Source organism: Penicillium bovifimosum (assembly GCF_028826915.1).
Source record: "Penicillium bovifimosum strain IBT 22155 chromosome Unknown utg000006l_segment0_segment0, whole genome shotgun sequence".
Classification (NCBI taxonomy): Eukaryota; Fungi; Ascomycota; class Eurotiomycetes; order Eurotiales; family Aspergillaceae; genus Penicillium; species Penicillium bovifimosum.
The window spans coordinates 47,288-69,615 of record NW_026622715.1 but is presented as its reverse complement, the minus strand read 5'-3'; the positions used below and the strand labels follow the sequence as shown (position 1 = coordinate 69,615).

The 22,328-nt window shown below is 51.2% G+C and overlaps 13 protein-coding genes across 13 annotated transcripts; 9 read left to right on the top strand and 4 right to left on the bottom strand.

Moving 5' to 3' along the window:
* Nucleotides 1–365: 365 nt before the first annotated feature.
* N7515_007653 (amine oxidase) lies at nt 366–2,495 on the top strand (the record flags this gene model as incomplete). The annotated part of the gene is made up of 3 exons (XM_056668397.1): nt 366–416; nt 468–899; nt 948–2,495. The coding sequence occupies 3 exons, from the start codon at nt 366–368 to the stop codon at nt 2,493–2,495; spliced, it is 2,031 nt and encodes a 676-aa protein (XP_056518227.1).
* Nucleotides 2,496–2,835: 340 nt separating this feature from the next.
* N7515_007652 (polysaccharide deacetylase family protein) lies at nt 2,836–3,826 on the top strand (the record flags this gene model as incomplete). Its single annotated transcript, XM_056668396.1, has 2 exons — nt 2,836–3,292; nt 3,342–3,826. The coding sequence occupies 2 exons, from the start codon at nt 2,836–2,838 to the stop codon at nt 3,824–3,826; spliced, it is 942 nt and encodes a 313-aa protein (XP_056518226.1).
* Nucleotides 3,827–4,180: 354 nt separating this feature from the next.
* Nucleotides 4,181–5,896, top strand: N7515_007651 (Zn(II)2Cys6 transcription factor; the record flags this gene model as incomplete). Its single annotated transcript, XM_056668395.1, has 1 exon — nt 4,181–5,896. The coding sequence occupies one exon, from the start codon at nt 4,181–4,183 to the stop codon at nt 5,894–5,896; it is 1,716 nt and encodes a 571-aa protein (XP_056518225.1).
* A 499-nt stretch (nt 5,897–6,395) lies between these two features.
* N7515_007650 (uncharacterized protein) lies at nt 6,396–8,326 on the top strand (the record flags this gene model as incomplete). Its single annotated transcript, XM_056668394.1, has 2 exons — nt 6,396–7,508; nt 7,562–8,326. The coding sequence occupies 2 exons, from the start codon at nt 6,396–6,398 to the stop codon at nt 8,324–8,326; spliced, it is 1,878 nt and encodes a 625-aa protein (XP_056518224.1).
* A 400-nt stretch (nt 8,327–8,726) lies between these two features.
* On the top strand, nt 8,727–9,955 carry N7515_007649 (F-actin-capping protein subunit alpha; the record flags this gene model as incomplete). Its single annotated transcript, XM_056668393.1, has 7 exons — nt 8,727–8,783; nt 8,872–8,890; nt 8,986–9,101; nt 9,155–9,244; nt 9,308–9,360; nt 9,408–9,545; nt 9,604–9,955. 7 exons carry the CDS (start codon nt 8,727–8,729, stop codon nt 9,953–9,955), a joined length of 825 nt encoding a protein of 274 aa, XP_056518223.1.
* A 417-nt stretch (nt 9,956–10,372) lies between these two features.
* Nucleotides 10,373–11,185, top strand: N7515_007648 (PEX11 domain protein; the record flags this gene model as incomplete). The annotated part of the gene is made up of 3 exons (XM_056668392.1): nt 10,373–10,526; nt 10,608–10,762; nt 10,820–11,185. 3 exons carry the CDS (start codon nt 10,373–10,375, stop codon nt 11,183–11,185), a joined length of 675 nt encoding a protein of 224 aa, XP_056518222.1.
* Nucleotides 11,186–11,981: 796 nt separating this feature from the next.
* N7515_007647 (uncharacterized protein) lies at nt 11,982–12,752 on the top strand (the record flags this gene model as incomplete). The annotated part of the gene is made up of 1 exon (XM_056668391.1): nt 11,982–12,752. The coding sequence occupies one exon, from the start codon at nt 11,982–11,984 to the stop codon at nt 12,750–12,752; it is 771 nt and encodes a 256-aa protein (XP_056518221.1).
* A 150-nt stretch (nt 12,753–12,902) lies between these two features.
* Nucleotides 12,903–13,418, bottom strand: N7515_007646 (uncharacterized protein; the record flags this gene model as incomplete). The annotated part of the gene is made up of 1 exon (XM_056668390.1): nt 12,903–13,418. The coding sequence occupies one exon, from the start codon at nt 13,416–13,418 to the stop codon at nt 12,903–12,905; it is 516 nt and encodes a 171-aa protein (XP_056518220.1).
* Nucleotides 13,419–13,800: 382 nt separating this feature from the next.
* N7515_007645 (D-2-hydroxyacid dehydrogenase family protein) lies at nt 13,801–14,829 on the bottom strand (the record flags this gene model as incomplete). Its single annotated transcript, XM_056668389.1, has 1 exon — nt 13,801–14,829. One exon carries the CDS (start codon nt 14,827–14,829, stop codon nt 13,801–13,803), a length of 1,029 nt encoding a protein of 342 aa, XP_056518219.1.
* Nucleotides 14,830–15,101: 272 nt separating this feature from the next.
* Nucleotides 15,102–15,818, bottom strand: N7515_007644 (Acyl-CoA N-acyltransferase; the record flags this gene model as incomplete). The annotated part of the gene is made up of 1 exon (XM_056668388.1): nt 15,102–15,818. The coding sequence occupies one exon, from the start codon at nt 15,816–15,818 to the stop codon at nt 15,102–15,104; it is 717 nt and encodes a 238-aa protein (XP_056518218.1).
* A 478-nt stretch (nt 15,819–16,296) lies between these two features.
* N7515_007643 (lysozyme) lies at nt 16,297–17,053 on the bottom strand (the record flags this gene model as incomplete). Its single annotated transcript, XM_056668387.1, has 2 exons — nt 16,297–16,836; nt 16,892–17,053. The coding sequence occupies 2 exons, from the start codon at nt 17,051–17,053 to the stop codon at nt 16,297–16,299; spliced, it is 702 nt and encodes a 233-aa protein (XP_056518217.1).
* A 741-nt stretch (nt 17,054–17,794) lies between these two features.
* On the top strand, nt 17,795–19,772 carry N7515_007642 (putative C6 transcription factor; the record flags this gene model as incomplete). The annotated part of the gene is made up of 2 exons (XM_056668386.1): nt 17,795–19,037; nt 19,099–19,772. The coding sequence occupies 2 exons, from the start codon at nt 17,795–17,797 to the stop codon at nt 19,770–19,772; spliced, it is 1,917 nt and encodes a 638-aa protein (XP_056518216.1).
* A 1,057-nt stretch (nt 19,773–20,829) lies between these two features.
* Nucleotides 20,830–21,368, top strand: N7515_007641 (uncharacterized protein; the record flags this gene model as incomplete). The annotated part of the gene is made up of 2 exons (XM_056668385.1): nt 20,830–21,059; nt 21,098–21,368. The coding sequence occupies 2 exons, from the start codon at nt 20,830–20,832 to the stop codon at nt 21,366–21,368; spliced, it is 501 nt and encodes a 166-aa protein (XP_056518215.1).
* Nucleotides 21,369–22,328: the final 960 nt, after the last annotated feature.

Below are 22,328 nucleotides of genomic sequence, written 5' to 3'. Positions count from 1 at the left end.
CGTTACAATGGTCTCCGGAGTATTGAGACTAGCGTCATGCTGGAAAGCCAGAAAGGTGTGGAAGTCTTGATTCTTTGTAGACGAAAAGCAGTGGAGGAGGGTAGAAAATGAACTGTTGCGGGGCACGGGATAAAACGGAGTAGGTATAGTTCAGCTCTAACCTTTGGAGTCGAAGATATTCAACACTCCGGCTATTCTTCACCTTCTGGGCCCTGGACAGCCAATCTGTTCGCTTATTCTTATATCTTAGAGGATCTCGGATCTCTCATAAAACTTGTCATCAACGCCTTTGGCAGACAAATATTGACTCGATAACCATTGCACTCTTCCCTTTGTTTCAACGACGTTCACATCTCCAACACCCGATGTCTGACACACACCCTTTTGATCCTCTCAGCCCCAAGGAAATAATCCAGGTATAACTTCAAATTTTGACCTAGATGAATGCTCTGTTGACTATATTGTAGGCGACAAAAGCGGTGAAACAGTTATTCCAAGGACAATGTCCCAACTTTCGCGTTATCACTCTGAAAGAACCGCCCAAGCAGGAGATGATAGCATTCCTGGAGAGAGAACGTCTAGGGCAGTCACATATCTCTCGACCTGCCCGTATCGCCTTTGTTCAAGTAATTGTTCGTGCTGACCATGGAGCAAATGAACTGACTGAGCTCCTGGTGGATATCAACCGTGATGCCATTGTTCATCGAGAGGTTCTTACAGGGAAGCATTCATTCATTGACTCAGCCTATATGAAGGCCGTTGAAAATGCTTGCATCTCAGACGAGCGGGTGCAACTTGAAATCAAAAAGTTGAAGCTCCCTGAAGGCGCCTCGGTTGTTGTTGAGCCGTGGGCTTACGCCACTGATGGCATGAATGACATGTCGGAGCGGACGAGCATGGTAAGTATATGTGTACAATGTCTCGATTCTGACTGACAAAGATGCTAGTGCTGGTTTTACATGCGACTTCTCGATAATCCTGACGCCAACTATTACGCATATCCACTTGACTTATGTGCAGAGGTCTCTGAGCAACTCACGGTCACCAAGGTCTATCATCTCCCTTCGTCTGAGAATGAGCGTGTGCGTCAAGAGGCACGACCATATGACCCCTGCAAGGTCCATTCTAGTGCTATGAGTGAATACCATCCCAGCATCCGACCATCGCCTCGCACAACTACCAAGCCTTACCAGGTTGTTCAGCCAGAAGGTGCGACCTTCACGACGCAGGGAAACCTGGTAACTTGGGAGAAGTGGACGATGCGTGTGGGGTTCAACTATCGTGAAGGTCTCACATTGCATGACATTCGGTATGACGGTCGCAGTCTCTTCTATCGGCTGTCTTTGTCGGAGATGTTTGTGCCTTATGGTGACCCTCGGGCTCCTTTCCCACGCAAAGCAGCATTTGACCTTGGCAACGATGGTGCTGGGATCAATGCAAACAACCTATCACTTGGGTGTGATTGCCTTGGGCTGATCAAGTATTTTGATGCATGGCACAACACATCATCGGGCGAACCGCTGAATATGCCTAATGTCGTCTGCTGTCATGAACAGGACGATGGGATCTTATGGAAGCACACAAATTTTCGAACAGGCAATGCCGTAGTGGTCAGATCGCGTATCCTGGTTTTGCAGACCATCATCACGGTCAGCAATTATGAATATATCTTTGCTTTCCACTTTGGCCAGGATGCCTCGATTCATTATGAGGTTCAAGCCACCGGAATCTTGTCCACTGCACCCATCAATATCGGCGACAACGTTGGCTACGGGACTGTCGTCGCTCCCGGCGTACTTGCACCGTATCATCAGCACTTATTCTCCCTTCGAATTGATCCTGCGATTGATGGAGTTGCAAATTCATTGCAAGTTGAAGAGTCCCACCCTTTGCCCTTCGGTGACCCATCTATCCATAATCCTTTCGGAGTCGGCTACACAACAAAATCAAGCATCGTCGACGTGGAGGGAGGGCTGGATCTTGATTTCAACAAGAATCGCACCTTTAAGATCATCAACGAGGCAAAAACCAATCCTATCACCGATACGCCAGTTGGTTTCAAACTTGTCCCATGCTATAGCCAGATGCTGCTAGCCCATCCGGAATCTTTTCATGCGAGGCGATCTGAGTACACAAAGCACGCGATTTGGGTGACTCGTTACAATGATGATGAGTTTTTCCCAGCCGGAAGACATACAATGCAGTCTCTTGGGGGCGAAGGAATCAGCTCAACAATTGCTCGACGGAGGAACGATCCTGACTGCGATACTTCAGTGCGAAATGAAGATATTGTTATTTGGCATACATTCGGATCAACACACAATCCGAGAATCGAGGACTGGCCGGTGATGCCGTCTGAAAAGATGGTGGTTGGTCTCAAGCCCGTCAACTTCTTCGCAGGAAACCCTAGTTTAGATGTTGCCGTATCTACTCAAGTGGATAACAAGAGTAGTCTGGTTGACACAGCTGAGCCTGTTGTCTGTTGTTCTGAATAAAGTCACTTTCATGGATGATGATGATGGAGCTAGGCTCATATCATGTTCGAGATCTAAATGGTACATCTCATGATCTCACTCCAGGTCAGGACCGAGAGTATCATATTCATTCCTTATGTAGCCCTCTGCACCCGTACTTAACCCTCCGCTTTGCATCGAATATGACTGAGCCCCACCAAGCCCCCGCTTTTGACTTTTTCCCACGTAAAAAGGAATCTCGACAAGATGGTTCATTGGACTACTCTGAGTACTAGTACGGAGTAATTAAAGCGTGGGTATCGTCGGTCTTTTCCCCCTAAACTCGTTAAGTCTCAACCTTCCCATCTTCAATCTTTATACAATGTCAGCTTCCTCCACCCCCAAAGTTCAAATCCTCCTCTCCGTGGATTTCGATGCTGTGTCGGGCTTTCTAGGCACTGGTGCATCAGCCACAACAAATCTGGCCGATTACAGCAGTGGCTTCTTTGCAGCTCAAGTGGGAGTCCCGCGCTTGTTGCGTCTTTTCAAAAAACATGGAATTAGTTCTTCGGTGACCTGGTTTGTGCCTGGGCATTCAATGGAGTCATTCCCAGAAGAGACCAAAGCAATCGTCCAGTCGGGTGCTGAAATTGGCTGTCATGGGTATGCTCACGAGGGCTCAAGTCAAATGACCGAGTCACAGGAGAGAGAAGTCATCGCCAAATGTGTACAGCTAGCAACCGAACTGACGGGCCAGAAACCTCGAGGTTGGAGGGCGCCGTTATATCAATTGCGAACGCATACCATTCAAGTGCTCGAGGAGTATGGCTTCCTATATGGTATGTTCAATCGAACGCTAATGTCAACAAAGATACTAATTTAGGCCAGACACCTCTCTCACACATCATGACTCGGCGCTGTATTTTGTCCCCCGAATGTCAGAGCCCAAGTCCATTGACTTCTCGCCATCCAAGTCTGCTTCTACTTGGATGAAGCCCCTCCCTGCACCTGAACCCAGGACTTCTCAGACTCTAGTGGAAATTCCCTGTAACTGGTATATGGAGGACATGACTCCGATGCAATACCTCCCCGCGGCAGAGAACTCGCATGGATTCGTTAGCCCGATCACCATTGAGCAGAATTGGAAGTCGCGATTTGAGTTCCTCTACAGTGAGGCTCTCGAAAAGTCAATTGAGGGAGATACCGAACAAGGCTTCGTGTTCCCTTTGGTTCTTCATCCAGATACCAGCGGAATGGCCCATGTGGTAGGGATGATTGACCGAATGATCAGTTGGCTCAAACAGCAGGATGGCGTTGAGTTTGTTACTTTCGAAGAATGTGCAGCAGAGTGGAAAAAGAAGCAGGATGCTTAGGAGATGTGTTCTAAAGCGAACAATACCAACCCCATGTCAGCCATGCACTATTAAGTGTTGGTCCAGACCTCGTAATAAGCCACAGTAACAAACGCACACTGGCGCATTGGTATCCAATTTTTATAAAACAAGCCCATTCACGTATAAAAATCATATCGGCAAAATCTCGTCTTTCTATGTCGATGTGTATTTGTCAGTCAATTCTGCCGGGCCATTTCTGCGGAATGGCCAGAACCTTTTTATCCGCCACTGGTGGAGCCAAAACCTCTTAACTTCATCTTCTCGTACGAGAGATACCTCACGGGTAGATTCATACCACCATTACCATGTGAAGCTGCATCAAATACATCTCGGATGCCACGAAGAAAAGCTGCAGACCGTACGGGTCCGGTGAAGACCCGGTCTCGCGAGGGCTGCAAAGAATGCCGCGCGAGCCGTGTCCGATGTGACACCAAAAAGCCTCTCTGCACACGTTGCTCGGAGAGAGGATTGCCGTGCACGAAAGATCTGACCCTGAAATGGGAATCGGAATTTGTCAGTCGTGGAAAGGCCTTTGGACGTGCGGGTGTATGGAGCAAAGCTGGGCCTGATGCAACTCAATCTACACCCGGCTCACTTTCTTCAGAAACGAATGAGTGGTGCCCCGTACCAAATGTCAGCTCTTGGGGTTTCATAAACAGCAGTTCTTCAACGTTTGAACACCCAGATGAAGTGAACGTGGACTTCGACGAGCTAAATGCGTTAGCTCATGTTGCTCAAGGCTCAAACCCATCATCTCCTGGAAATGATCCACTATGGTCCTGGTTGCAGCGTTTCCCACAACTCCATGGTGTGGCAACGAACTTCAACCAAAGTCTACCCCCTTCTCTTGCACTTTTCCCAGAGCTATCCAAGTCCGGCCATGGAGAGCTATTTGATTACTATCTCCATCAAGTGTGTCCTCGCACGGCAGCTAGCTCCACATTATCATCGCCATTCGCCTCCGTGATCTTGCCCTTCTGCCTCTCGGCCTCTCCCACACTCTTTAAAGCGATCCAAGCATTGGGGGCATGTCACTGGTCAAGACTTAATCCAAGTTACAGTGCTATCGGTCTGCGTTACAAATCAGCGGCGTTGAGGGACCTTCGTCATCGGCTTGCGTCGGAAGGAACTCTGACATGTTCCATGGATCCTGAAGTTCTGGTGATTATGATCATGTTATGTTTGTACGAGATAGTGGACAAGTGTGATCAACAATGGACAATCCATCTCAAAGGCGCCAATGACTTGATTCGCCTGAGGCGAAAACAGCAAATGACCTTGGCGCAATCGACAGCAGCCTCATCGGATCCGGTGACAAGGTTTGGGGAACAATTCTTCGCCTTCCAAGATGTCATGGGTCGAACCGCCTGTGCCAAAGAGGTCTTGTTTGGTACCGACTATTGGAGACCGGATGAGCGCAACATCGATCTCTGGATGGGATGCAGCCCCGAGTTGGTTTCAGTCTTGGCCAAGATCACAGATATGAGTCGAACGAGGAGGCAGAATACGTCTGAAGAGGACAAATCATCATTTTCCATGCGTGCAGCCGCCCTTGAACGTCAGCTAGAGCACTTGGTCCAGGAAGTGGGAGAAGGCAACGACGAGGACCTCGCATTGGTTGCAGATTCCAAGCGTCTGGCTGCTGTACTTTACCTACATTGTGCGTTGTATGGGGCGAGCCCTACTACACCTCTGGTGAAAGGCTATGTGCGCCAGATCCTGCGACTCATATCCGACCTTCTTGGGCGTGGACAACTGGTCAACGTTACATGGCCGGTGTTTGTGGCAGCCGTGGAGCTTGATCCTTCTGATGACGAGATTTTTTCAGAGTCTGGGACCGAGTCAGGATCCGGTCGAGCAATCGTGCTACGCTCTTTGGCCACAATGGCCGATTCAACAATCTCGAACATTGCCCGAACACGGGCCGTGATCACCAGGTTATGGCAAACACGAGATTCAGACCTACTCAAGGGATCCACCATACAGAAGCATTGTAATGATTGGGAATGGTATGTGGTTCCAATCAGCAATGCCATGAGTCTGGCGTGAGGCGAGGATGGGAATGTACACAGTACCCTCTATGTTTCATGCAACCAAGAGCGAAGAAACTATAAACGCTCGTTTGTTCTTATATTTCTCTAGGATAGCTTGTTAGCCTATAAATATATGTTCGTGTGTCAAACAGTGCAGGAAATCCCGTAGGTGTTTTTCATCATGTAAGAGCATCTGTGGCACGTTCGTACGGAGTAGATGGGGGAAGAGATATCAGGATCTGAACCTCAGGTGTCTGTCGGCTTATCTGTCCAAATTGGGTTTAGCGTGTATCATCTGATCTAGCCGCTCGGAGCCAGCAACCTGCGATGTGATGTAGACTTCAGACGAATTCGAGTGCTGGGTCTTTCCTGCTAAAAGCACGACGCATGCGCTTTTCCGCCATCGTCGTGGTGGAAATTCCAGTTTTCAGCGTTGGTGCCGGTGAATTATGCCCTTCGTTGCCCGCCCTTGCTCTGTGTCGCGAAACCCGACCCAAAGTGACTGAAGATTGAATATGGCGCAAGTACGACCTCCAGCGCCGGGGCGCAGTACATCGGCTCATGGATTCGAGAGCAAACTCAGTCAGCAGTTATCTCAACCTCAATCCGATATGGCTCAACCAGAACCGACACGCTCACCCAAGTCACGCTCTTTATCCGATGCGTCCAGGCCTACTTCCGTCCTCCAACCTTGTGCCGGCGATCTCAGTCGCCCACCAAACAAGGACGATAATGCGATCCCCTCCCTGCCTGCTACTCCTCGGCGATCAAGTGTATCTCACTCCACTTTGTCGTTATCTAAACCCGCCGTGTCACCATCACTTGCGAACTGCGCACCTCTCTCCCCTAAACTCGACCCATCGCATATCTACGGATCGCCAGGATCCGTTCTCCCTCGACGATCCCGGGGTCTTGATTTCTCGCGCGCTTGTACAAACCTCCACCATTCCACTCTCGCTGAGTCGTCCCCGGATTCGTCGCCCACCGTCGGAGGGCGGGGCATGCCGATACCCCAGCGGCGCGGATCACCGGGAACGACCTCCGTTCCACCTTTCTCAACCTCGGGTCCGGCGGACCGTAACGCCATATCCAGCTCCATGTCGAGCGTAAATATGATTGAGTCGGACACGAGTAGTAGTGAGGAAGATGAGGCGATGGGTGACCGCGACGAGATGATGATCAATACGCCGCAGCCGACGCGCATCAATGGGCCAAGTCCGTTTGCCAGCAACTTGCAGAGCCCGGGCAACGAGTGGATGGGAGGGTATTCACAAGCCGCCGCCAGCCTGATGAGTTTCCAACGCGCGCGCTTTCGTAAAGGCCGCAGTCATCACAGCTCCAGCAGCGGCAGCAGGAACAGTTCGAAGCCCAGTCCTGCCCCCCACTCTCCACCCATCATGAAAAGCGTCGAGCACTCTACAGGAGGCTATTTTGCCCCGCGGCACGCTGCGCATTCGCGGAGAGAGAGCCTTAGCTTCGGTACGCGCGACCTGCGTTTGTCCGATCAGAGCGATGATAACGAGAGTCACGGAACTCGAAGCAGAAGCCCAAACCCGACACCGCACTCGGAGGGTGGCGGTCCACTAGGAGTAATCCGTCGCGCGGTGACTCGGCGTGGAAGCTTACTTGTAAGTCGAGTTATCTGTGCTACGGTCGTTTACCAAGCTAACTTTTGTCACAGCCCAAAACCAAGACCTTTGCACGCATTCGTGCCGCTCTTATGGAAGAGGGTGCGCCGGTTGATAGCGACATGAAACGGGAGGCGGAAGTTGTCCGGCAGGTCCGCGACACTGAGCCAGAACCTACCCCCGCAGTAAGCGGGCTCCCATCATTGCAACCTTCCTCCTTTGACCTGGCATCGACCGAGGATCCCATCGTCAAGACGGAAACGGACGCACCGCATACGGACACTTTTGGTATACAAGCTAGTCGCCATTCTGGCGGCGTTGAATTCTGGAACTCCTTCGATGGACGATATCGCACCCCGCCCCCGGTCCGTCAGGGAGGGCCCTCGTCTGTGGCAGATGACGATGTATGCATGGATATGACTCCCTCCACGACCATCGGCTCTGTCACTGCGAGTTCATGCAAACCACGGTCCCGCTCTTCCACTCCTCATGCCCCTGGAATGCCAAGTATTGGAGAGATCTGTCGCAAGCGGCGTCGTGACGATGACTTCGATCCTAATCTTTTCAAACGCCGGGCTGTTTCGCCTAGCGTGAGCGCTCAGAGCAGTCCAGTGATGACCCACTCCCATCATGTCAATGATATGGGCCCGAACATCTGGGGGCCGCCGCCAAAGCCAGGTCTTGGTGCACCCTTCTCTGAGCGACTCAGTACTGAATCTGGCAGTCGAGTGAACCCTCATACTGGAGGTGTGAAACGTGTCGGTCTCCAGGGAATGACCGAAGCCAGCGATGGCTTTATGAATATGAGCATTGATTGAGGGTCTTTGGATACGTTATGTTATTATTTGGTCTAACGGAGTCTTTGGTATATTGGTTCCTTTCTTTGGCTTGTTTTGGGGTTGAAGGGCATGGCATGGCGTTGGGTTTGACAGTTCAAGATACACACACTCGTTAGTTAAGCGTTTTTTTCAATTGCCTCAATTAACATTGTATTGTTCAACATGACTTACGGCTTATCAATCGACTCTCGTACTCCGTAGACTGATCTATAAGATGTTGTTCCCCTCGAGGCCACGTGCTTATCGCTCTCCGCCTCCGACAGGTCTGGTTCTCTCCGCAGACTCCACAATCACCCTGAGCTGCCTCCAACTCTGCTTGCAATTGTGCTCCTCTCGCGTGATTTACGTGTCTTGATTCTTTAACACTTCCTCCTGCGCCATGTCTTCCACTGTTGAACTGGCGTCCTCCTTCATCGAGGGTGCCCCGCCCGGAGAGGTATGCATGTCAACAATCCATGAACCCCCGCTGGTCATCCTTCACCTCAAGATTAATGATCGCTGACATGTTTTTTTTTTTCGTTTAGCTCGCCGATGTCGTCGCCGGTAAATTGCCCTCGCCCTCGTTGCGATACACTGTCCTCCGTCTCCGCAACCCTGAGCGGTTCACGAATGGCGTTGCTGATTACCCTCTTGATTAGACGTGCAATCTTTGACTTCTGACGGCGACGATATTATTCCATCTCTCCTCCCCGCATTCAAGCGGTACAATGAGACGCAGCTCACAACGGTGAAATTGCCGGGATCAAGCCAGGAGGTAGGTTGCACTGCAAGTGTGGTGTCTTGGTAAAAGCTGACGTTGTTGGGAAGGTTATCGTCAGCGCATTCAACGAGCTCGAAGATAATCGATACTTTGATCCGGAAAGCCAGACCTCCTTTGAGGTTGACCATAGCACACAGGTATGTTTCATCCGACCCGAATAGAACAGCACGAAGACTAATGGATTGGGATCATCGGAATAGACGGCCTCTGCGGCACAATCATACCCTTTGGAGTCGACGAATGCGGATTTGATGTAAGAGTCAATGGCGGTTGTACTAGGAAGTTGCTTACCAGGTATAGCAAATCGCTGCTCAAGTCGTTCGGTGCCCATGCCCGCGAACACTACCCCAACTGCTCATATGGCGTCTACCCCATTGAGAATGACTCGGCCGTTGCTATTCTCTTGGTTGCCAACCGATACTCTCCCAACAACTTCTGGTGAATAGTCACAATCTCTGTGGATAATACCTCGGAAACTAATGTTCTCTCACAATAGGAACGGTCGTTTCCGCGCAATCTACCAACTTCCCGTCTCCTCCTCGTCCTCTACCTTGACGGGCAACATCCACGTCGATGTACACTATTACGAAGACGGCAATGTGGCACTCAACACTACGAAGCCAATCCAGGTCTCCATTCCCAGTCTGTCCGCCGAGTCTATTGTCTCGCGGATCGCTGCAGCGGAGCGCGATTACCAGGAAGCGCTGAGCCGGGCGTTTGTCCAGACCTCCGAGGGTGTTTTCAAGGGTCTCCGCCGGCAGCTCCCCATTACCCGGCAAAAGGTTGAGTGGGAGAAGGTCGGTGGATATCGTCTGGGACAGGATATTTCGGGCGGCAAAGGGCGATAGAGCGGAAATATTGTCGAGTGGTGTAATGAATCTGCTCGCAGTGCATAGCTAATGAACTCATATATCCCTGTTATTTTGCAAGCTTGACCATATTGAATTATCCATCTCTTACTGTGTAATGTAAGATAGTTCAAGATTCCTCTGTACTGTACCTAATACTCTATGGATGTATGTCTCTCCCAATCCACGGTATAACACAGCCACAGAACAATACAATGGAGATCCAAACGGCGACCAATATGCGGACATAGATTATTCCAGTTTAATTTATTTCAATCTGTATAAACTCGTTGCTCGATGCAAAGGCTGAATAAGCAATATTGTTAGTGCAAGCCCTGTGGAGGTGGAAATCAGCCCGCTCCCCAGCCTTTTGACACACAAATCCCCTTTCCTCGAGATTGAAGCAGTGCAGCAGTGATGGCTCAACAATTTTCCCGCTTTGTCAAATCGGGCGCCGGCCTTGAAAAGACCCTTCGGCTGATTCAATGCGTGTCGCAGGTCGTCGCTGCACTCACTGTAGGCAGTGCCTTGGCCGTGCAATTGACGACAGTTAAGCTACAATTGGCGTTGTGTAAGTTGGAGTCGATCACTGAATAGTTAAGACGTGCTTTGTTAAGCTGTCGTACCTACTGACACCGGGACTGCTGTATAGCACGGCGGTACTTCCGTTTCTTCGGGTTCATCGACTCCTTCCAGCACATGATTGCATTACTGGGTAAGGACGGCTTCACTTCTGTCGCCGGACTGCTGGAACTAGCCCAGTCCACTTGCTTTGGTCTCTACTTTGTCCTCGAGGACTTGACTCTGGTACTGTTGCACCCACCACTTCGTCCCCCGTGATTGCCCACTGAACAAGTTCACTAGCTTCATGCAATGGGTGTCTACGCCGTCCCCTGGCATGACCGTGTGATGGACCAGGCTAATACCTTCTGGTTCTATGCGCTTGCTTTCTCTGTTGCCGGGGCTCTTTGGGCGCTGCTTTTCGGCCCCGCGGAGAAGCCTGTCAAGAAGAATGGACAGAAAAAGAACCAGAAGGCTGTGTCGGAGAAGATTAACCCGACCAAGGCGACTCCGTCTTCTGTTCGGGTTAAGCAGATTGTGGTAGAGCTCTGTGATATGCTCATTCCGCTGGAGCTTCTGGGCTGGATGCCCACCGGCGACGTGGTGGTTGGATCGACCATGGTGTTGAGCACACTTCTGACGGCTCAAGATATCTGGGCACAGGTGTAATGGGGGAGTGCAGAATATTTTGCCATTGGTGTCTGGATAGACATAGAACGTGAAAAAAGGGAGGGCATTAGATGCTAGACTTGAGTCTGAAAATTCATAGACCATGACCCCTATATTTACCACAAAACTAGCCCCGCGACGCCAGGGGCAGAAGTAAAACTGTACTGTGCAAAACAGTCCCATCGATCACACTCGATTGACTTGTAACTGAGTGAGGATTGACTCGGCAAAAACAAAAAGACATGGACTCGCGGGGAATCGAACCCCGGACCACTCCCATGCTAAGGGAGTATTATACCACTAAACCACAAGCCCAATTGGATGAAAGAGACCGCTAAGATTGACATGATGAAAGCATATGTTTAATGGAAGCGGGCTATGGTCTTACTGTGTAGGAAACGGTTAACGGAGTCAACGGCGTCGTCTTTACGGAGTACAAGAGGCACAAAGCTGAAGCATGAAAGTTTCTAGGGCTTTACCATGACTGGGGCTGAGTCTCCACAAGCCGCTGACCGTTGAGATTAGGCCAGATAAGAGCACTGCCTCCTTCTGCTCCAAATCATCGAGGTACGGATCACAGCTCTGGAGGGCTGTGAGGTCATAAGCCCGAAGGCTTAGCCGGGCGCAGGCGGAAATACGAGCGCCAAGCAATGAAATAAAGTTCGAGAGAACCGCGGATCACGTCTAAACGATTTGATCCCAAATAGGCAACTCTTCGTATTGAAAGAAACTATATAAATCCCGAGAAGCTCAATAGCTGGAGATGGAGATCATTCATAACCAAAAACCCCCAAGAATGTCTACTACAACCACAGCCCTTGATCTAAAGACTGAGGAGATCCACTCCTCAACCTTGTCTGTGAGATCCACCAGTACTTCATACACGCTCATCGAGAACTCGTCTTCATTTCGTCCGTCGCGCATTTTGACCGTCAATGCGAAAGGAATCGGTGCCTTTCGCCTTCCACTACCATCTCGCCAGACCGAGATCTATGTCTACAACCCCGATGGCACTGAGGCGTATGTATCCACCCGCGATAAGCGCTATTCGGGCAGTGCGGTCTTGTCTCACCCCAAGCGCGGAGATATTATCCGAACCGAGTACTTCTTCGGCCCGAACCGTGAGCCTATTGTGCATTTACTCCAAAGCTCCAGTGACATGCCGCAGGAAGTGACTGTCTCTGGGAAGTGGAGCTCGCGCACAATGCGCTTCGGCGTGCCTGGAGGTAAACTGTTTGAATGGGAATATGCCAAGGAGAAACGGCCCGATGGACAGAAGGTCAATTTGATCGTTTTCCGTGCAGTGGACGGAGACACGGGGAAGGGTAAAGAGTCCAAGGGCCGGAGGATTGCGCAGTTGGTTCGCGGCGAGGATACCCGGACGCCCGGTACATCGCGAAGTACTGCGGGCAATGGGGGTGAATTGCAGATTGATGAGACGGCGGTACAGTCGGCTGAACTGGACGAGGCGATCATCGTTGCAACTTGTCTGATGATGTTGAAGAAAGAGATTGACCGACGCCGAATGATCCAATTCGCAATTATCGCGGGAGCGGGTGGTACTTGAGAGGTTCATGAATGGTGTATGCAGGCAATGGTAGTTTCCTTCGGTTTCTTTATAACGTTAATGTCTATTCTCTATCGGATATCTTCCAAAAATTCTTTCCGTTGTATAAGTCCATGTCTTCGTCCAATGCTTGGGGTGCCAGCCCCAGCCTCACTTGCGTTCGTGCAATAATTCCGAGATGTGGCCATTGAGCCAGTATCCGTCCAATTCCTCGGTGGACATGGTCTTGGCTCCAGAAATCCAACCTCGGCAGACTCCCTCGCCTGCCCCGCAGGTGCACTGGAAGCACTGGTCCATTTCCCACTCGGTGCTGGGGTAGAAGAAGGTGAGGGCGTCGCCGGCCTTCAAAGGGCGATCATCCACGACTCGCACTTCCATTCGGCCCATATCAAAGACCAATGAGGGGGCACATGAGTGGTTGCAGAAGACCAAGTCGGAATTGAGCTCAATATGGGAGTCGCGGCCGGTTTGCACGGTGGTGTAGGCCTTCTTGCCGGGGGTAGCCGTAGTAATCTTGGCAAAGACAGCCCCGGCGGGGAGATCGATCAGAGAGTAAGCCCCGCTACCGAACGCTTTGGTGCTTCGGTCAACGCGCAGACGGTCGGGATGAGTCGGAGGAGGGAGCTCGTTGGCAAGTGTGGGAACGGGATCGGCGGCGGGTGCCATTGTGAAGGAGAGGGATGAGGTAGGATAGTGAGATAGAGGATGTTTGAGGTTACAAAGAGGAAAGAGAAAGGGAAGGGGTGGATGGGGTGATCCAAGGGGTTTTATCAAGGTTACAATCAAGGCTCCCTTCAACCGAGGGACACGTTAGAAACGGTCTTACCCCTCGACCGAGGCTACAGGTGACGACAGAGGATCGTTTCTAATTAAAACCCGTGAACGTGCGGGAGGTCACAGGTGCCTTTTTAGGGTGGAGGAATTCCAGGTCTTCGTCCGGTATCCACATCTACCACATGCAGAAATTCCTCATTCTCGGCTTAAATGAGAGTCTACTCCGTAATCTGTGACCAATATCATTGAAAATTACAGTCTATCTGCATATGATCTAATTCATTCTGCGCAGTAGCTCTTGTCCATTCAACCATCGCTCCAAGTTCTCGGCGGTTTCCCGATACCACCCTCGTAATAGCTCCTCCTCTCCATATCCCATGTGGGGGGAAAGTAGCACTTCACTACGTCCATCTTGTCCCCAGGGAGTAGTACGCCATGGACTGTCCAGCGGCAACGGCTCCGGATCGAAAACATCCAGCGCGGCACCGCGAATGTGACCGGCAGTCAAGGTCTCGAGGAGGGCCTTCTCATCAATCAAGGGTCCACGAGAAGTATTGACGATGAAGGCAGAGGAGCGCATTTTCGCCAACTCAGCTGCACCTACAATGCCCCGGCTTCGGTCCGATAGAACACTGTGTACACTCACAAGGTCGGACTGTGCGAAGAATTCTTCTTTGGACGCCGCCACAGCGAATGTCCCTGCAGGCAGACCTTGGGCTTGCGCTTGCTCATCTGCCTTTGCTGGGGTCAAATTGGTTGACCATGCCAGGATTTTCATTCCAAACGCCAGGACGCCAATTTTTCCCACTTGCGATCCCAATTTGCCCAAGCCGAGCAGTCCTAGTGTTTTGCCGGATAAGTTCATGCCAAGCGAGCCTTGCCATGCACCGCGTTTGACTGCTGCATCGTCCCGCGCGATGTGCCGAGCAAGGCCTAAGATTAAAGCCCATGTATGTTGCACCGTCGAATTGACACCGGGTGGTCGGCCCTCGGTGCCTGCGACGGCCACGTTTGAACGGGTAAATGCATCGAGATCGAGCGACAGGTTGCGGGTGCCCGTAGTCAATAGGAGCTTCAGATTGGGGAGCGCTTCGATTGTCTTAGCAGCAAACGGTGTCCGCTCGCGCATCGCCAAGATGACATCGAAGGGAAGGAGTCGTTGGATCAGGGCATCGTGTTGTGTCGGATCGCGGGGGTCCAGGGTCTCGGGAAAACTGGTGATTTCGACCTGCGACTCGAGGTGAGCGAAATAGGGAGGTGCAATGCCTTGATAGTCATCAAGGATGGCAAACTTGATGGCCATTTTGTAGTTTAGCGAAGAAGAAGTACTTCGTAAGAGTAAGAAGAATGTCAGGTGAATTGAATTTCCCGCCCTAAGCCTGTGGGGAAGTAAATGACGTGCCCGGCTGTCTGTTTATCCACTTGAAGTACTGTATCCACAGTGTACTGTGTATGTGCATCACACTGTCTAGATGGATTTTATTGGGATGACTATCTTCAGGTAGAATATTGGAGACAAGTCGAGGCATGGCGGATCTGACTTGTCGTATGTGCTTCATACCATTATGGCCCGATCTATTGTGGAACTGGATCCCTCATCATCAAGTGAAAGCTTTCACTTCCTTCACCCCCAAAGGAGGTAAAATCAATGGTGATCTCCTCCAATATCTTCCATCCGTGTTTGAGGTAGACGGGAAGGCCCTCGGGCGTGGCTTCGAGGAAGATGCGCGACTGAGCGGCATCTGCCTTCTCTGTGCCCCATTTCAAGACGGTAGACCCGAATCCTCGCCCTTGATATCCTGGCAGTGTTGCTATGAAATCAAGAACTGGTGATGCATTTGAGTCAGACCCAATAATACACAGAATGCCCGCCAATGTGGGGGACTTACTCATATCATCCTCCGTGGTGTATCGCTCGCGAGCATCCGCCAAAAGCTTTTTGAAGGCTTTGAAGATGGTCTCATTCATTGGTTTGGGTGCATATGGTATAGGATCCTTGGCATAGATGGCCGCCTGGTCACTTAATGTCACCACGCTGGTACCAAATGATGCGGGGAGATGCCAACGGCTGTAGGTGACCAGCTCCCCGGTGGTTGGGTCGTGAACTTTGAGGACATGCATATTGGGGTTGGCGAGATGTTTCATCCCCACAATAGCTTTGTATTCTTGCATCCTAGTCAAGCTGGCCCCAGGAAAGAATTGTCCGAGCAGTTGACGGCCTTGGAAGCTTTGGACGTTGATTTTCGCAAGTGCTGGGCCATCGGCCTCAGTGGCATATTCCACGAGATACATTTGGTAAATGAATCTCAGCCAAAGAAGAAGCTAAGAATATATGAAGATGGATTGAATGAATGGAATGGGATTCGAGATGGGGTAGGAAGTTGGAGATGGGAGTGCGGAGTCAGGTCAACTAGTTCCCCGTTGCCTCGGGAGTCTGCCGATGGCTTCTAACACAAACATTTCCATATACCGGGCTACCGGGCAATATACCTAGCTGACTGATACCTACCTAGATGGACGATAACTCACCATGTGCGTGATTCGTTGTGTTTCTCTTCTCCACGCGTCAGGACCAAAACAAATATATAGCCCATGAATGCTCCGACCGATGGAAGCAACATATCCCCATCTGCCCGCGTGATATTTAAAGAACAGACATGTTCGATTTACGACCTAGGATGTGATGGAAGACTGCACGAAATCGAATTACAACCCATATATATACCGTATATGTACATCTCGTGGGCAATTCGCAATCCCATTCGACTATTTACGCGGCGACGGTGGCAAAGGTCTTCAGAGAGGCCTCGCTGCCATTCCAGATCTCAGAATCACCACCATAGCTGTAGGCATCCGAGTTCTGCCAGAAGCTCTGGTAGGGCCAGCCACCGGGGATGGTACCGACGGAAGAGCTGTAGCGAGCCAGCACCAAGGGATAATCGTTGCTGAAGGCAGTGCTGCCACCGGTGCAGGTGTTCCACCAGTCGGCGGTGGTGTAGATCATTGGGTACCGACCGGTCTTGGCCTTGTAGGTAGTACCAAAGTCCTTGATCCAGGAGACCATGGCAGAGGCGCTGAGGCCATAGCAGGTTGCGCCAGACGGGTTGTATTCAATATCCAGCATACCGGGCAGGGTCTGGCCATCGTTGCTCCAGCCTCCACCGTGGGCGAGGAAGTAGGTGGCTTGGGCGGCACCTGAGCTGCTAGCGGGCTGGGCAAAGTGATAAGCACCGCGGATCAAGCCAGCATTAGTGGCACCGGTGTATTGCGAGGAGAAAGAGCTGGAAATGAAGGAGGTGCCCTCAGTGGCCTGGCCCGGTTAGTATTGGTGATGGGTGACCAGGGGAAGGATTGTGAGCACTGACCTTGATCATGACGAAACGGGCACCAGAGTTGTAAGCACCAGCAAAGTCCACGGTAGGTTGGTAGCCGGAGATGTCGAAGCCCTGGACACCGGAGGCACGAGCCTCAAGAGGGCTGGCGCTGGCTGCAGCAGCGAACAGGAGGGAGGCGAAGTTGAGCTTCATGGTGAACGTGTGTTATAAGGCGAGTGTGTCGGTGTATCGAATTGGGTCAATTGAGTGGGTATCTGGGACTATTTATGTTTCTGCAGGCTGGAATGAAGCCTTCATACGAAGCCGAATACGATTGTATAGTTGCATCCCCGGGATTGTAACCCCCAATAAACAAAACACGAGATCGAGTGACAGAAAGTAACCTTACGAGAGCCACGAGGGGTCCCGTTCTCATCCAGGTATTCGAGATGCAGATCAGTCCGTGTCGTTTCAAGGGTTCGGCTTCTGCAGCCAGGGCTGATCTCGATAGGAATAGTAACCACAACTTAAGAAGAGTTCAGCAATTGGTCAGAATCCGAAGGTCTTCAATTTTGTCAATGGTCAATAGAAACTATCCAAGGAATTGCACGTTTCGTGCCTATTGGACTTCTTCATAGTAGGGGGCTAGGGGCGATGCAGATGCAGAAGTAACCTTAAGATAAATAGCTGTAAGATAAAAGATGAAACAGGGACTACAGGGACAGGGATATGCAGTAACTGCAAGTTAATCCTCCTCTCATAGATCAAACTCGCATAATCGCACCTTCTTCATCTCATGATCGGCAGTTTCTAAGCGAAAGGTAAGTCTCCGAACCCGGCCTATGCCCCCGGCTCTTTCTTTTGCCCCCACTTTCTCTTTCCTCCTCACATGTTTCTATTTGACGACATTGGCCGATGTCTTGGGATGGATAGCTTAAGTGGCCCCGAGGCACCATGAGCTCATCGGACAAGGAATTCAGGGATCAGTTGGGCAAATTTCGCTTGGAGAACAACTACGCTTCATGGCCCCCTCAACCTCAGGAGTCGGAAGTCTCCAATCCCCGCAGCAAACGAGTGTCCACCGCTTGTGACTTTTGTCGCAAAAGAAAGAAGAAATGCGACTTTCGATACCCCAATTGCACCGCCTGCACGCGCGCCGGAGTCCGATGCACAATTCCCCCACCGGGTCCTCAAGTTGCTAGCGCCTCCGTTCCCCGGGATCAATTGGAGAATTTACAGAAACGAGTACGATGGTTGGAGGAGGTCGTCAAACGCAAGTCGGGACTCTCCGTGGCAGAATTACCGACAGGGACCCCAGTCGAGGGCGAGGGAGACCCGGATTGGTGGTATCGGCTCCCCGCGATGGTTGCGACCGGCGGAAACACTTCTGCAGCCTCAGTGCCGAGTCCTGCCGGCAGTGGCTCCTCGGTGACGGCGGGTCCCTCGGAGGCGTCGACTGGAGTAGGCACCGAGCTACCCAACGTGGGCGAGATCTTTCGCGACCAGCTGGAGCACCGCCGACCGTCGGTCGCACGACCATCCTCCGCGCCGCGGGTTATGCGCTTGGCATCGCTGGAAGAAGCCGAGCGGCTTGCTGGACAATATTTCGAGAGTATGGGCTATCAATACCCGTTCATATCGCGCCCGGAGTTTATACGCCAATTGCGCCATATCTATAGTGGTGGTGTTCCCTCCCCGGAAATACATAATTTGTACCACATCGTCATCGCCATATCGCTTCTGATCGGGTCGGCGGACCCGGAGCAAGCAGCCGATTTTTATAATGCTAGCCAGGAAACGCTCCCACTAGCATTACAGAATGAAGACCTGCCGGCTGTGCGGGCACTGCTGGGGTTGGCCTTGTATACCATGTTTGCGACTGCTGGGCCCAGCATTTGGCATGTGCTGGGCGCGACCATGAGGTTAGCGACCAGTATTGGTTTACACAAGAGGCGGTCGTATTCCAGCGTCGCTGAAGAAGAAATGGCCAAGCGCGCTTTTTGGAGCCTTTATAACTTGGATCGCCTCATTGCTAGCACCCTGGGCCGCCCATTGGGCATTGCCGACGAGGATATTAGTGTGGGCCTTTTGCGGGAGCTCAACGACGACGCGACGGAAATGCCTGGGGCGAGCGGGATGACGATTCCACTACAAGTAATACGTCTGCGGCGGATCTTTTCGCGAATCTATCAATACTGTGAGTCGAACGGGAGGGTCATATGTCTGCTTGCATCATAGTACTAACTGATTGCCTGTAGTATACAGCAGCCTGCCCCGACTGTCATCTCAAGAAGCTGCCACTGCGCTCAGTCAATTCCGCCGGGAGGTTGACGACTGGCGCATGAATGCTCCAGTGTATCCGTCGGCACTTCTCTACTCCACCTCTTATTACGACTATCTCTATTATACAACATTTCTCTTGATGTACCGACCTAGCCCCCGCAATCCGACACCCGACATAACTAGTATCATCAGCTGTGGTGACTCCAGCATCCAAGTCATTCGATCTTACTGGGACAGTTACTCGGTTGGCAAGTTGAAGTGGATTTGGTTAACTTTGAGTCAGTTGTATTTCGCAGGCATCACTATCCTGTGGTGTCTGGAGCAGAACGCACGCGCTTTGCGCGAGTCGCAACCTGCCCCTTGGCACCCCGAAGAACAGACGATGCGTCGTGGCATACAGGCTGTCATCGTGCTTTTGGAAGAATTCGGCAAGCGCCGTCCTGGCATGGAGCGATTGGCAGAGACATTCCGACATCAGAGCACGACAATTTTCAGCCAAATGGCCTATCAACAGCAATTAGACCAGCAATCACAGCGCTCACATCAACCGCTCCCTCCTCCCCCTCCCCCCACCTGCTCTCGTACCACCGCATCCCTCCATGTCTTTGGCTGCACCTACTCCCCCGGTTCCACTTGCTCCGGTTCTTGACGACGTTTTACTCGTGGACGGCAGCGGGACTGTCCCGATGATCGATCCACAAATGGCGGAACAACTCTTTTACTCATACAACTGGTTTCAGGAGGAAATGGCGTCTTACTATACCCTGTGAAGGAGTCCACTGTGTATTTAACGGGTTCTTTATTGGGATATAGATGGATGTCTTCTTCGGCAGCCAGATCTTATGTATTAATCTATGGCAATGTGCTCATATGCTCGCCAAACTGATATTATCCCAATCACTACGATGCTATGCCGGAGATGAAGATGCCTTTTTCGGGGATTGGGAAATGAAGACTCTACCAGCATAGTAACCAACAGGTTCACCCTAATCTCTCGCATAGGAGGGTCATCACAGCTAACTTTGGCCTTTCTGACATTCACATGCCCCGGCATATGTACCTGTATTACCAGATTCTAGGCCGCGGATGTGAATTTCCCGATCGGGGTGCCGCCGCTTTATGAGGGGGCTCAGGGTCATGCTCACTGAGTGGACAGGGGAAGCATGCCTGTAGTCACACCTCCCCACTACATTAGTTACCTTTCTTAGGGGTCATATCTCCTTAGCTTTCCTTTTACCCTCTTGGAAGGGTACCGCATACGGACTCGCAATTCCCTTCTCGCTGACCTTTCCTCATCATCTTTCAAGGTTCAGAAATATGGAGGGTCTTTTACGCCCATTCACCGACGTATTGACGCCCGTACTGAATTTTTCTTCATATGAACCCTTTACTGACAATTTCCACAGCCGGCCAGTAAGGCCTCAGACAGGGCATTCCCGTTGGACGATAAAGAACTCGACTCTCTTTCTGACGAATCACTCGCTGACCTCCTCAAATCAGCCCCAATTCTTTATGATCTCGGCCAAACGACAGTGGTGCGACTGTCCAAGAATCTCGTCTTAAAGGCGGCGGCAATGTGCTGCCTTGTGAGGCAGAGGTACTTCAACTAGTTGCATCGAGGTCCAACATTCGAGCTCCTCGTGTTCATCGGACATTCCATTTCACGGACGACACGAAATACTTTGGCACCATGGGGGTACATTGTGATGGATTATATCGACGGCGAACCGCTTGATGGCTGCTGGGGCGATCTCAGTGATGAACAAAAATTGGACATCGCAAAACAGACTGCCCAGATGATCATCGAAATGCAGTCCATAAAACTGTTAGAGCCAGGTCCGATCGGCGGGGGACCATGTCGCGGTCGTTTCTTTACGCACTACAGTGTCGGTCCTTTCAAGGACGTGTCCGAATTTGAGGGCTGGTTCAACCACAAGTTGGACATCTGTAAAAAATACAATCATGCGCCACAAGACCTTCCCCGTTCAAGTTCACCCAGTTTGTTCTCACCCATCAGGACATCAGTCCGCGAAACCTCATTCTGGACCGAACTGGCCTTGTATGGCTCGTGGACTGGGCAGATGCGGGCTCTTATCCCCCCGCTTTTGAGGCGGCAGCTCTATGGTCCCAGTCGCAGTTTGTCGACTTTAATGACATGGTGCTGTCGTTGCTCCCGCGATACCCTCTGGAAGAACAGCAATTAGACTCCATTGGATATGGACTCTCAATAGCTGCACTGGCTTAAATTCTGCAGGTATCGCAAGCAGATGGATGCGGGCTAAGACATCTGAGCACTCCATCCCAGGAGTACCTTGCAACATGGATCAGTGCTCATACCTCCCATCTGCAGCCGCCTGTCTCAGCCTTATCATAAGGCACCCAGCCCTAAGCGCAAACCGCCGAGGAACAAGGTAGTCGGGACTCGGAACCACGAAGTTAATTCTCCACTGCGAATCGCGAAACAATGTGCAGGTTGTCGGTCAGTCTCAGATTTATGAGATCTAAGTTGCACCGCCGGGGGTCCGAGTAGTAGAAAAGATATGCAATACGAAAAGATTGCGTGCTGGTGGGTCGAGGATCGACGGATGAAGTCAGAAGTTTGGTACAGTTCGTGAGCCGTGTACAAAACAAGATACAGCTCGAACTACTCCGATCGATTTGTCGATCATCGCCACTCTGGCGCGATCTTTGTCTCGAGGAAGTGTTCCAAGGATTCCATGGTTCATTGTTTCCCGAGATATGTCTGAAGCACTTTGGCCAGATTATGTGCACCTTCCGGATGTCGCTTATCTCGCCATTTTCAATGCTTCTGAGGCATAACTCGTACCTGTATGTGCTCAAAGCCTCAAGCGCCTGGCCCCTTTGGTGGAGTCTGCGACAACAAGGGCCAACACCCCCTTATAACTACAGCCTCACCAAGAATGCGTACGTAATTTGATGGCGCAGTTTGTCCAATAGATGCATTTAGAACAATTCTCTATACAGTATCAATGCAAAATGACGAAGCTTAGCAAAATGCTTGATAGATAATGGCCGATAGCTAAAGTGCACGTGGAGAATGATGCCAATGTGGCATCATTAGCTCATCATTACCTAGCTGAGGCTATCTCCACGTGCAGAGGACCTGAGGTTCTCGGTTCCCAGTTCTTGGGTTCAGGGGATATGCCTCGTCGAGCCAGGGACCTCGAAGCAGTGATTGGAGTTC